The sequence below is a fragment of the Sinocyclocheilus rhinocerous genome, unplaced genomic scaffold (assembly GCF_001515625.1).
Source record: "Sinocyclocheilus rhinocerous isolate Xijiao unplaced genomic scaffold, SAMN03320098_v1.1 scaffold3119, whole genome shotgun sequence".
Classification (NCBI taxonomy): Eukaryota; Metazoa; Chordata; class Actinopteri; order Cypriniformes; family Cyprinidae; genus Sinocyclocheilus; species Sinocyclocheilus rhinocerous.
Genome location: NW_015632029.1, coordinates 256,121 through 269,929, shown reverse-complemented (window position 1 = coordinate 269,929; position 13,809 = coordinate 256,121). Strand labels below are relative to the sequence as shown.

At 41.8% G+C, this 13,809-nt stretch overlaps 1 protein-coding gene across 1 annotated transcript; it reads right to left on the bottom strand.

Moving 5' to 3' along the window:
• Positions 1–9,780: 9,780 nt before the first annotated feature.
• Positions 9,781–11,393, bottom strand: LOC107742083 (lysocardiolipin acyltransferase 1-like). Its single transcript, XM_016554948.1, has 3 exons — positions 11,387–11,393; positions 11,188–11,304; positions 9,781–10,970 (listed from the first exon to the last, which is right to left on the bottom strand). The coding sequence occupies exons 1-3, from the start codon at positions 11,391–11,393 to the stop codon at positions 10,471–10,473; spliced, it is 624 nt and encodes a 207-aa protein (XP_016410434.1). The 3' UTR covers positions 9,781–10,470.
• Positions 11,394–13,809: the final 2,416 nt, after the last annotated feature.

Here is a 13,809-nt window from a genome sequence, read left to right as displayed (position 1 = left end):
AATAACCCCGCTGACCTGCATGGAACTAACTAACCCTTAGAGCGCAGTCTGTCAGCAGAAAAAGCCAGCTGGATGAGTGTCCAAAGGTGACAATGAGAAGAATCCGGCGAGGAGCCGCCTCAGACGCGCGCTGTTTCGGGTGTGAAGAATCCTCGCAGGAGTCACTGGAGACCTGAAGCGAATCATCAGCGCGAGCAGAAGTGCCAACTCATGATCGGCGACGTGAGACCGACAGGTGATGTGACCGAGAGCTCCGCGCATCTCCATCCGAGCTGAACGCACGCGATCATGGGGCGCTACAGCGGCAAGACGTGCCGCCTGATCCTGATGCTGGTCATCACCGTCATCTTCTTCGTGGCGGAGATCGTGGCGGGGTACATGGGCAACTCCATCGCGCTGGTGTCGGACTCGTTCAACATGCTGTCGGACATTCTGTCGCTGTGCGTCGGGCTGACGGCGGCGCGGGTGTCGCGTCGCGCGGGCTCGGGGCGCTTCACGTACGGCATGGGCCGCGCGGAGGTGGTGGGCGCGCTGGCTAACGCCGTGTTCCTCGCCGCGCTCTGCTTCTCTGTGTCCATGGAGTCGCTGAAGAGGCTCGCCATGCCGCAGGCCATCGATGACCCGCCGCTGGTGCTGATCGTGGGCTCGCTGGGGCTTGCGGTGAACGTGCTCGGGCTGCTGATCTTCCAGGACTGCCGCTGCCTGCGCGCGAGGCGGCAGAAAGACGCGTCAGTGCCGCAGGAGGAGGAGGAGGAGGAGGAGGACGCGGCGGAGGAAGAAACAGGTGCTGATCGTAACGCTTGGTGTTTAGCAGCGTCACAGCTGTTTAGATGCCTCGTAAAGAGCGCTTCATCTGGGAAGCATCTGCTGTGTGCAAAAACATCTGATAAACAAAAAAAAGTTAGTTTTGCACTCATCCGAAATCATAAACATCTTATTTTTCTAAATGTCTATTTAAGATCTGACAGCAGGGTTTCTGCAGACTCCTTAAAGGGGTCATATGATGCTGCTAAAAAGAACATTATTTTGTGTATTTGGTGTAATGAAATGTGTTTATGCGGGTTAAAGTTAAAAAAACACATAATTTTCCACATACTGTACATTATTGTTTCTCCTCTATGCCCCGCCTTTCTGAAACGCGTCGATTTTTACAAAGCTCATCGGTCTGAAAAAAGCGAGGTGTGCTTGATTGGCCAGCTATCCAATGCGTTGTGATTGGCCGAATACCTCAAGCGTGAGACGGAAATGTTACGCCCCACACATACTGTTGATGCCGTGTCCGGCCGGAGCAACGACACAAAAACATGAAAACCCATTACAAACGAGGCATTTGTTGCATCCAGTGGGGACATAATTACGGATTATAATAACTTATACTGTCTTTTTACGCGTTGCGTTGCATCGCGCCGCGTAAACATAAAACCATGTCTGCATTTGTGATCAGAGAAATGACAAACAACAAGTGCTAACGTTAATCCACACTGCCCAAAACTCGCGTTTGAATCATCAGTGGCAAATGTGTTCGAACGAGCCGTTTTAGGTAGGTGTGGCTAACTCTTAACTTTTATAAAGAATATCTCTTTGGATTTGAGACTTTAGTCTTTGTAACTTTACAGATCTTCTTTATGCACCAAGAGCTTGTAACACTCCAAAGAGAAAGGAAAAAATTAAATTGCATCATATGACCCCTTTAAAAAGTCTTTGTTCACAAGTTAAAGCAGGGGTGTCAAACTCAATCCTGCTCCAACACACACAGTAGTGTAGTTTTCAAATCAGCCTGAAGGACTTGATTTAACGATATGAAAATTTCCTATCACGATTATAGTGACCAAAATTATCACGGTTAAATTTTCTTATCACGATTATAGTGACCAATATTATCACAGTTATCAGTATTATCATGGTATTGTTAAAATGTGCTGGAGATGTTCAAAAAGTACAGACACATAAATCACTTCAAGTTTTATATTTAAAAATCAACAAACAACAAATAAAATGACTTTTTGTTTGCATAATCACTAAAACAATAACATTACCAATGATGTTCGGATTTTAAATGACAACTTGACAGACAACAGTTTAATAGCATGTTGAAATATCTAATGTAAATGTTCAAATAAAGCTTTGAAAAAGTTTCATAAAAAGGTAAACCTCACATCTCAGCCTTTAAATAAAGAAAAGATATAAGTCTAAATGATAATTGATTAATAAATGATTATATGTATTTTATCTGCTCCACAAATAATTCTAGATAACTTATCTGAATTGTTTAAATGTGTAGAATCCACACAAGCTTGTTTTTCATCAGCCAGTCAAAATCTACAGCAGGGCATGCTAATTCGGTCTGTTTTTGGCCATAACATAATGCCATCGAATCGTTTCTGAAGACAGTCAGAACCTTCAGAGGTACATTCATATAATTAATTAATTCATATATTAATTTCTATAATTCCCTTAGCACTCTTTTAAAACCTCCCAGCTTTTCCGCCCAGTTTTCACTCAAAACGAAGCTACTCTGCTGCTGTGCGCACGTGACACTGTTACTGAAAACTGTGCTTTATGCTGGACAGTGTTTATTTATCTCGAGTTGTTCCAATCACGTTAATCTAATACGGTTTTAATGATAATTTAAAGATGAAACGGTAATACTAACCGTGGGGAATTTTATCATGATTTATCGTCAAACCGGTAATCGTTACATCCCTACATTAGTTGGATCAGGTGTGTTTAATTAGGGTTGAATCTGAACTCTGCAGGCCTCCAGGAATTGAGTTTGAGTTAAAAGCTCTTAAATCAGAGCAGAAAGTCTTAAATTCATAAAGTCATTCCATTAAATGTTAAATGCACTGCAAAAAAAAAAAAAGAATATCTTCCTCAGTATTTCTGTCTTGTTCCCCTTCTAACGGTCTTTCCCGTTGCGTTAACACGCTCTGGGGAAACTCCTGTTTAGGCAGTGTTTACACTTGGCATTAACATGTGATCACCGTGATCCAGTCAAGCAGATCAGATCATCAGTCAGTCAGGACGCTTGGCAACATCGAGTGACTTCTCTATCTGGATAACCGATCGGATCTCTCCTGCAATATTTAAATAAGTCTTACACCGTGTCTACTCGACAAAATACTATAGAGCCCATTATAATCAGTGACGCTGTGTACACTGGATGCGGCGCGACACGACAGTAAACTGCTGCCTTGTTGAGTAAACAGGAGTTTCCCCAGAGCGTGATCAACGCAACGCTTGTTCCCTTATCTCAGGGAACCCAGGTTACGTAAGCAACCGGAGCAATATCTAAACATCCTTAAATCAAGATAAATTTACTGGAGATGCAAAATGAAAATATGAAGTCTTGTTTTCTGAGAAATTGAACAAAATGAAGTGCATTTACGATTAAACAGAACAAATGTCTGTCAATGGAGAATGAAAACTTGCTTTCACTTTAAATTAAGTTAATTTTTCTGAGCCCATTGTCAGATATGTGTTGGTTTTAATTGTAAACTCACATGATTGTGATCAGTTTCTCATAAAACAAGACTCAGACCTAATAGCTCTGCTTCTCCAGTGAATGTACTGGAAAACAAGACATCACTTTTTTGCAGTGTGAACAGAAGGTACAGTATAAGTTATTTTAGTATATTTTTTGTAAAATGAATTTAAAAGTAATGGAGATCTGTCCATAGAAGTTCATACTGACGTACTGTGCTGCATTGAAATTTGCTGCTTAAATTTTCTGTGCATGATCTTAAATTCACCTGCAAAAACCATGCGAAAGGAAACATCCCATAGATGCACCGCAGACGAGCAAACACTAAAAAATACATCTTTCAGTTGAAAGCATGCGTCTCTGCGATGCACGTGTGCTATCTAGGATGCATTAATTACTAAAGTACAGTATTGTCTGGATTCTGACTGTAATCTGAGGTGTGCTGATGCACAAGAGCTGTGATGTTTGACTCTCACACAGAGCTGGGAGGTGTATGTTTGTCATGGATTGCGTGTTATGGTCCACAGGCCTGCAGGAGGAGAAGGCTGGGAGCGACGGGCCTCCTCTGAACATCAGGGGTGAGTGTGTGGCTGGTCTCAGCGCTCAGCAGCAGTGAGTCTGGTGTGTGTGTGAGCGTGTCTCTCTCCGCAGGCGTGCTGCTGCATGTGTTGAATGACGCACTGGGCTCGGTGGTGGTGGTGGTGGCCTCGGCTCTGTTCTACGTCTGGCCCCTGGCCCCTGAGAGCCCGTGTAACTGGCAGTGTTACGTGGACCCCAGTCTGACGCTGGTCATGGTGGTCATCATCATGCTGTCAGCTGCTCCTCTGGTCAAAGAAACGGCTGGGATCCTGCTGCAGATGAGTCCTGCCGACCTGCCGCTCACCGCAGTCTGTGAGTTCATGTTCATGTCTCTATACAGCAGCTCACATACTTTTGCACAATGCTTTGACGTTTTTTAGTATAGATAGTGTGATTATTCTAAAAAGATAAAGTGCACTTCTAAAGCCCAGATCATGCACTTAATTAACCGATATTGGACCGTCGCAGCTTTAATTGCTCGAGTTCTGCAGCTCTAGATGCGGAGTACAAAGAATAAGTGCATAGTGTTAGGGACACATTACCTTTTACACACGCTGTATAAATACAGTCAGGTTCACCACGTTAACATGAAGGACAGGCCGTTCACAGAATGATATATTAGCATGCAGACCAGCGTTTATTGTTAATATTGTAAGCCAGCTGCAGTTTTGTCATCCGTCCCTTTAAATGCTTGCTGTTGTCAGCTGCTCCTCTGGTCAAAGAAACGGCTGGGATCCTGCTGCAGATGAGTCCTGCCGACCTGCCGCTCACCGCAGTCTGTGAGTTCATGTTCATGTCTCTATACACATACTTTTGCAAATGCTTGTGCTTTAAAGCAGGATGGATTCTGATTGGCTGTGGATGTTTTCATCTTCATCAGCTGGAATAAAGTCGTTCTGAATGGGATTCCAGCTCTAGCATTCATCTGTGCTGTTATTGTTGTAGTTGTGGTGTGGCTATTTAGAATAGTTTTCAAAACTTTATCATTGTAGTTATGTGTTGAACGGGCCTTTTCACTGGAAAAAAATAGTGTAGAGACAATTATCTCTCAGAAATTGCTTGTAAATTTCACAAATACTTACAATGAAACAACAAGTACCATGAATTTTGAAGTAGAAAGGCTGAAATGGTATTGTAAAACTACTAGTAAAACTTGTAGAACTACTTGTAAAGCTATTTTTCGTGTAATTTACAACTGCGGTAAATCATGTAGGATTGAAGGAAATCTCTGTAAACGTACTGGTCATTTTCTGTCAGATTTTAGTCAGAGTTACTAGTACATTTCACAAATAGTTGACATCAAACAAAGAAACAGCAAGTAACAGTGAAATAAATGTGTAATTTTGAAGTAGATAGACTTCGCAGTAGACTGAAATAGTATTTTCTTGTAAAGCTTGTAATTTACAACTTCAGAAAATACATTTTTACAGTGTAGGGTTGAAAGAAATCTCTCTAAACATACTGGCCATTTTCTGCCAGCACATTATCCATTTCACTACAGATTTTAGTCAGAGTTACTAGTAAATTTAATATAAAATAAGTTAAATGACAAAGAAACAGCATGTAACAAATTGAAATAAATGTGTAATTTTGAAGTAGATAGGCTGAAACTTTCTTGTATAATAAAGCAATAAGCCCCGTGAAGCCGTGGTTTACAGTGAATGTATTACAGCTAAGGGGCGTTGTTAACGGTTTTTTTTTTTTTAAACCCCTTAGCTGTTCTAAATTCACTGTAAACCACGGCTTCACGGGGCTTATTGCTTTTATAAAACAGTTATTCCATATACGTAGTAAGGTTTCACAGAATAAAACAGAGCAAATAAAGTGTAATGATATTAATAAAAACAGTATTCTTCCACCAAACAATGTAGCTCCTCAGAAACAGTTGTGGTTGCTACAAAGAGGTTGCCGAGCAACAGACAAAAGTAAACAAAGATGTATGTTACTTTGTAGAGTCATTTACAACAGCTTCGAACGCGGCTCAGCCAATCAGAATCAAGCACCGGAACTCTCCGTTTTATAACTTGTAATTTACAACATCGGAAGATGTTTTTTTACACTGAGGGCAGAAGGAAATGTCTGTGTTTCTGCAGATTTTACAGTACAGATGTAATGTCCCTGTCTCGCTCGTGCTGAAGCTGTGTGTCTCTGTCTCAGTGGAGAGCGTGTGCAGACTCCCCGGCGTGGCCAGCGTTCACGAGGCTCATGTCTGGGAGTTATCTAAAGGACGTAACGTGGCCTCGCTGCACGTCAAAGTGTCTGCTGACCTGCAGGACCCAGCTCTTCAGACGCAGATCCAGCAGCTGTTCCAGCGCGCCGGCGTCCACAGCGTCACGGTTCAGCTGGAGCGCGCCGACGGAGAGATGCCCTGCTGTCCTCCTGCCTCGGGAGACGTGGCCCTCCACATGCTGCCAGAGAAACACACCGAGCACAGATCTGCCAAATGCACCAAGCTCTAACGCTGTTTCTGCAGGAGCTTCGACCCGGACTACAAACAGACTCTGTGTTAACTCCTCACGACTGTGACTCGCTGCGCTCTCAGACTCCAGCTAATGATTCCTGATAATCGTTCTTCGTTAGTCCTTCATGTTTGAGACGTGAGTCTGTTCAGCTCGGTGCCTGACAGACACCGGATCATCAGTCCAGCTAATCAGCAGCTAATTTATTGTTCTGCAGAGATTCAGAGGGTGAATGAGAGACACGTCCAGCTCATATTTCAGCCCAAAATAACATGATAAAAACACATAATCAAGCCAGTCTCATGACTACTTAATGTAAACATGATGATAATATTTGTCGTACTGCCTCTAATGCTTAAATAATCATCTGTATTATAGTAATATGCAATTATTATTATTTAAAAAATTTTTTTTTTTTAATTAGCTTCTTTTGATTTTGGGGTGAAATTCGATCTGGACGTGGTTTTATGAGATACTAATAGCATATTTACATTACTTATTGTTATTCATTACCTTTTGCTCTTAATAGCCTAATCTTTATAACTTCTTGGTAATTCAGGGAAACACAGAATTAATTGATATTTAGTTGTTGTGTGTTTGTGAGTGTCTCTCTCTGTGTGTGTGTGTGTGTGTGTGTGTGTGAGTGTCTCTGTCTGTGTGTGTGTGTTTGAAAGACAATCAAATGTAAAATCAAACTTTAAAACTGTATACACTAATATTAAACGTGCTGGTTGAATTCAGATTTAGCCTTTCTAAGTAAACAGATCTGAATGGACGTGAACTGAATATTCACCTGATGATCGGCTGTTGTGTGGAGAAACTGCAGCATCTCAAAACACACATCAACTCTAATCACAGGTGTTCATAATAATCACAGACAGACATGCAGCTGATGCAGCGCTAGAGGGCAGCAGAGAACAAACCCACACACACGAGTCTGACCTCAGATCAGTGTCTCACACACTCTCTCTCTCACACACACACACGAGTCTGACCTCAGATCAGTGACTCTCTCACACACACACACACACACGAGTCTGACCTCAGATCAGTGACTCTCTCATCTCACACACACTCTCTCTCTCTCTCACACACACACACACACACACACGAGTCTGACCTCAGATCAGTGTCTCACACACTCTCTCTCTCTCTCACACACACGAGTCTGACCTCAGATCAGTGTCTCACACACTCTCTCTCTCTCTCACACACACGAGTCTGACCTCAGATCAGTGTCTCACACACTCTCTCTCTCACACACACACACACACGCACACACCTGTACATGAACATCAGTCACGTGACTTTCAGATGAAGGGAAGATTTCTTTCATTTCTGTTTTTCTGTCAGTTATTCATAACAGTCCAATCTAAAGCCCAGTTATTAATTTCCACTGAGTATCAGTAAACACATGACAGTATCGGATTATTAATAATGGAAGAGGCTGAAGGTGTGACACGAACTCACTGCCATTCAGAGAAACCATTGTAGCTTCCTGGAAGCAGAAGCATCAGAAAACACCAGAGAGCAGTCGCTAGTTAAACACTGATGAAGCAGGTGTGTATCAGAAGCTAGTGAGGCGGTGGAGAACGACACTGATCTGTGTTTGAGATGACACCAAACCTCATCTGCTGTTTCAGACTCAAACCAGACTCAAGAAATGGGCGTGGAAAGCTGCGAAAAGGGGGAGGGGCCAAACACAACAGCCAATCAAACACAGTCCTACAAAACACATTGAATATTAAGTTTTTAGAGCTATTGGTCCATATGAAAACCAGTTCATCCCAAACCCAAACCGCTCAGACTCAGATTAAACAGAAGAGCCAGCTGATGGAGTTTAGGCAGGACGGACCAATATGAAAACAAGTCTGACTTACAGTCTTGACAGTAATCTGCGCTGTACAAAAGTCCACTTTCACAGCCCACACCTGTTTAATGCAGTTTCTGTCTCTTGAAAGTGTGTGGAATGCTGTCTCACGAGCTGAACGATCAGCATTGAACACATTTGTCTCCTGTCAGAGTCAGATCTGCTGTGACCCCGTGACCTCTCTGCGACCGGACGGGTCTCTGAAGAGTGAATACATGGTGCTCGTGTGTTCAGATGTGATGCAAGCAGCAGAGAGGCTCTCACAGCCACACATCTTCTGCTCGGACTGAAGGAATCACGAACGCTTCATTTAGCCTGCAGTGTAAAGGGCAGAAACTGAATGAAGCACTGGGAACAGTTACACTTCAGTCCACATATTCAGACTAAAGCTTATGAGACGCGATTCTCCTATTTATCATTTCTTGCACTAATTATTACATTTATTTTAATCATAAAATCCTGATGCTTTTGGAAGACCACAAAGAGCTTAAAGTTGATCCTTAAAAGTGACAGAGATGTTTTGTGAGGAAAGCCTGTCTGTGTTGATTCTTGTGCTGTTCCTCAGATCCCGTGTGTGTTTGTTTCCCATCCGCTCACATGCTTGAATCCCATCAGCAGAGGACTGAGCTCCTACATCATCCTACATCACGTTACTAAGCAACCACCGAGCACCATCTGTCGTCACGGCAACCGCCTCACCTTCAGACGTCTGGTGATTCTCTCCATCACCTTCAGTATGCTCTGTTAAAGTAAAACACTAATTCACTGACAGATATCATGCTTTTCACATTAAGAACGGCAAGTATTTTTTATATTACATTACAAGTTTTCTGAAATGTTATTTCTGAATATGCAAACGAAGCATTGCATAATTAAATATGTGCATACATTTCCAGAACACAAATCTGAACGTTGGATAAAGTCAGGTTTGATTTCTTGTTTGATTTTGTTGACATATTAAAGGTTCTGAATTTCGGATTTCTCTTTTTATCGCTCCATAAATCAGAAAATACAGTCAACAGACAGAAAACAAACACATTTTCAACCGTGTTTTCAGGAGTAAAATGTTGTATAAATCAGCGTGAAAAAAAAAACTCTTTAAAGATTGAAATCTACAGACGTAGATAGATAAAGTGCAATAAAAGGAACACTTCAGTGTGTATCTGGGATGTTTTCTTTCCACTAGTCTGAAAGAAGAGACATGATGCTGAAGCAAAATAAACCAAAATCTCTGTATGTTTTAGCCTGTCGTGTGTCACACATTCAGACTTCACACGTCTGATTCAGAGACGCACAGTAAACACGTCTGAGCCCTTCATGTGAACACGTGCAGATACACCCAACTGGATGCAAGCTCATAAAGGAACACAGAAGATCGATTTATTGGCGTATTGATTTATTGGTTAGTTACAGTGACTGAATATACCTGAGTGATAGTGACAGTGACGTGTGTATGAGGAGAAACACGCGTGTGAATACAGACACGGATCTCCATCACAGTGAGCCGGTCTTCACCACTGACACTAAACCAGTTCAAACAGCACAGCACCACACTAATAGTTATGGGCAGCAGCGATGAGAGGTCAGAGGTCGGAAGGTTCGGTTCGGTCAGCTGTTATATCGGTAACTCAGCCCTGATTTACACGAGGATTGTCTGAGAACATCACATGCTGATTCCAGCTGAAGAAACCAGCGTTCGGCTTCATCGCTGCGTTTCTGTGTCACATTAACTGCAGCCATGCAGGAGAAAACACCACGCGCTGCTGATGAACGGATTTTCCTTTATGACATTATCTTTCAAAGCTAATGTGCTATGGCTGTGTTCCGTAACTACAGAACATACATACACCAAAGCAACCAAATAAAATATCATAATTCTTTAAAATATGGCTGTAAGTGGTTTGGATTTGAGCCACTAAAGCAAACGAGAAACACAAAGACCTGAAAGAGTACAAGGAGGTACGACAGTGATGACTGCTGATGCCGTCTGGTCCCTCGTGCGTGGCTCCCGCAGGCTGCGCTTCATCCTCTCCTCCAGCAGGAGGTGCTGTGGCTGGGCTTACATACACAACCGTCTCTCACTCCTCCTTCAGCTCCAGCGATCTCCCGCCGCTCCAGCGCCGGTGACAGGCCAGCTCCATCAGCTCCACTCCACCCGTGACCCGCTGCTGACACAGGAAGAAGATCACCATCAGCAGGAAGTAGAGTCTGAGGGGGGTCCAGAGCCACAGGCCGGCGCAGCAGAGCGTGATGAAGGCGCTCCAGTACAGCAGCGACGCAGCTTTGATCAGCGCCACTCTCAGCTGGCTCTTACAGGGCGGCACGCGGGCCTCGGGCTGGTCGAAGCAGCGCGGCTCGGAGCGGTAGAAGGCACACAGACGCTGCTCTTTCTCTCGCCAGCGCTCCTGACACCAGCGCTGCAGCTGCTCCGCGCTCGAGGGCAGACACGCCGCAGAGAAACGCCGCACGTGGAAGTGGATCTCGCGCGGGAACAGACCCAGGAGCAGGTGCCGCTCCGTCTGAGGGATGTTCTGAGGATACGCCACCGTGATATCATGCACAGCGTCCAGGTTATCACCTGCCAACAGAAATAACAATCATCAGGCAAAGCCAGAACTAGTCCTTGAAGCTTTACACTTTATCAGTTCATGCATTCCCTGGGAATCGAACCCATGACCCTGCTGTTGCAAGCGCCATACTCTTCTGTATGAGTTTAGATTGAGCTCTGACAAACATCTACGCTGGACTAATTCGATCCTCTGAACTAATGATGCAGAGCGCTGATGACCTCTGACCTTTCCGCAGCGTGTCGACGATGAAGGTGAAGCCGGTGGTGCGAGGATGAAGAACATACTCGTACTTGGGAAGACCGTTTTTCTCGGCGAACTCGTCGCTCCTGGCGCGGGTGTTTTCTGCACAAAAACAAATCAGATGCAGATTTTAAAGGTTGGAGGTTTAAAATTATTTCTCTTAAACGAGCACTTCTGATCAAACCAGTCATAAGGGTCAATTTTTCTAAATAAATAAATAAATAAATAAGCTCTCCATTGATGTATGGTTTGTTAGGATAGGACAATATTTGGTCGAGATACAACTATTTGAAAATCTGGAATCTGAGGGTGCAAAAAAATCTAAATATTGAGAAAATCATCTTTAAAGTTGTTCAAATGAAGTTCTTAGCAATGCATATTACTAATCAAAAATTAAGTTTTGATATATTTACGGTAGGAGATTTACTAAATATCTTCATGAACATGATCTTTACTTAATATCCTAATGATTTTTGGCATAAAAGAGAAATGTATAATTTTGACCCGTACAATGTATTGTTGGCTATTGCTACAAATATACCCCAGCGACTTAACACTGCTTCTGTGCTGCAGGGACACATATAAGATGCACAAGTAAACTATTTCTTGAGAATGTGCAAGATTTCTGATTCATTAGTCACTTGTAAATGACTAGAATAAAAACAGTGCAGTAAGAGGGAGAAATATCTGTGCAACAAACACGTGTGTAATTATGATAATAAACTGAAATAATATACCGGTTTGCAACATCAAGCAGCAAAACAGACTGTTTTTATACAGCTACAAGAAATGAAAGACATGCACGTTCAAGTTAGAAGTGACCAAACCCACTCTTATACACATAATGAATAGATTTAATTTATTCACATATAAGAGTCAAGTACGGAAGAGGATTAGGGCCAAGCAATAATAAAAATAAATAAAAACATCTCGAGATTAAAGTCATTATAATGCGTGATTAAACTCGAAATAAAAAGTCTCGCATTAAAATGACTTTAATCTCGAGATGGTTTTGTTTTTTATTATTGCTTGGCCCTAATCCGCTTCCGTAGCTAGGGGGTAATTAATGTAACGAATCATGTAAAAAATGATCATCTTTTATTGGAAAATGAAACCACATTTTATCAAACTTTGATAATTGCCTTAATCCATTATACAATAACTTGACCCACTTAATAAAGTGCTCACCAAGACCAAATTTATGTAACGTATGAAATAAATAGGGCCATTCGATGCGATCGAACGCCTTCTCTGCATCTAGAGAGATCACAAGACCATCTATTGACTGCTGTTTAGCAAACTGTATCACATTCAACAGGCGATGCATATTATTGACAGAGTTGCGTCCTACAATAAAGCCTGTTTGGTCATCCTTTACTACAGCAGGGAGAAGGCCTTCTAACCATGTTGCTAGGATTTTAGAAAGAATCTTCAGATCTACATTCAGCAGAGAAATAGGTTGATATGATGAACAGTCCTCTGCTTGCTTACCTTTTTTTAAATTAAGGATATATTTGCCTCTCTCGCCCTGTGATAGCTTAGAATGTTCCTGATCATTTAAATGGGTCTCCTTAAGTAAAGCGATATGTACCCCCTCCTTTTTTAAATAAGTTCAAACCTTTCTTCTCTTAATAGGTGAATGAATACCATTAACATTCCATGTACAAACTTTAAGATTTAACATTCTCAGTATATATTAGACATAATGCAATCCAAATGTATAATTTGAATGATGTAGATGTCAGCCAAACAAACGAGCGGTAAAAAGTAGTTATTTATACTCATAATGGAAAACGCCAGACATGAGCGTGCTAAAATTATAATATGCGGTTTGTAGTAGTAGGAAACTCAACAAAGGGACACTACCGCTTAACTACACAGCCTCCCTTCAAGCCGCCATCTTGAAACCCCCGCCTTAATCTTTTTAACAGCTGTGAAGATCGTGATCTACATTTTATAAAATTACCTGTTAATTTCGGCGAAGAACAAATTTGTTCTCATGTGCGTTATGTGTTACATACGTTACAGTTTGTGTTGTGAACGTTTTTGACTGACAGAATGTTACATTCATCTGTCGCAAATTCAGTGACTTTTGAAAAACGAGTGGGTTTGATGCACAAATGTCGTTTTTGTTGTCTCTTATAACAAAAATCTTTTATTTAAACCCATGAGAATAAAATAATAATAAAATAAATAATAGTGAAAAATCACATCTGTGTCCCTGCAGCACAAAAGCAGTGTTAAGTCGCTGGGGTATATTTGTAGCAATAGCCAACAATACATTGTATGGGTCAAAATTATACATTTCTCTTTTATGCCAAAAATCATTAGGATATTAAGTAAAGATCATGTTCCATGAAGATATTTTGTAAATGTCCTACCGTAAATATATCAAAACTTAATGTTTGATTAGTAATATGCATCGCTAAGAACTTAATTTGGACAACTTTAAAGATGATTTTCTCAATATTCAGATTTTTTTGCACCCTCAGATTCCAGATTTTCAAATAGTTGTATCTCAGCCAAATATTGTCCTATCCTAACAAACCATACATCAATGGAAAGCTATTTATTCAAGCTTTCAGATGATGTATAAATCTCAATTTC

Excerpts from the sequence above, each read along its gene's own strand:
- LOC107742083 (XM_016554948.1), bottom strand. Across the intron at positions 10,971-11,187 it reads CGTCGACACGCTGCGGAAAG|GTGATAACCTGGACGCTGTG; the intron begins GTCAGAGGTCAT and ends TTCTGTTGGCAG.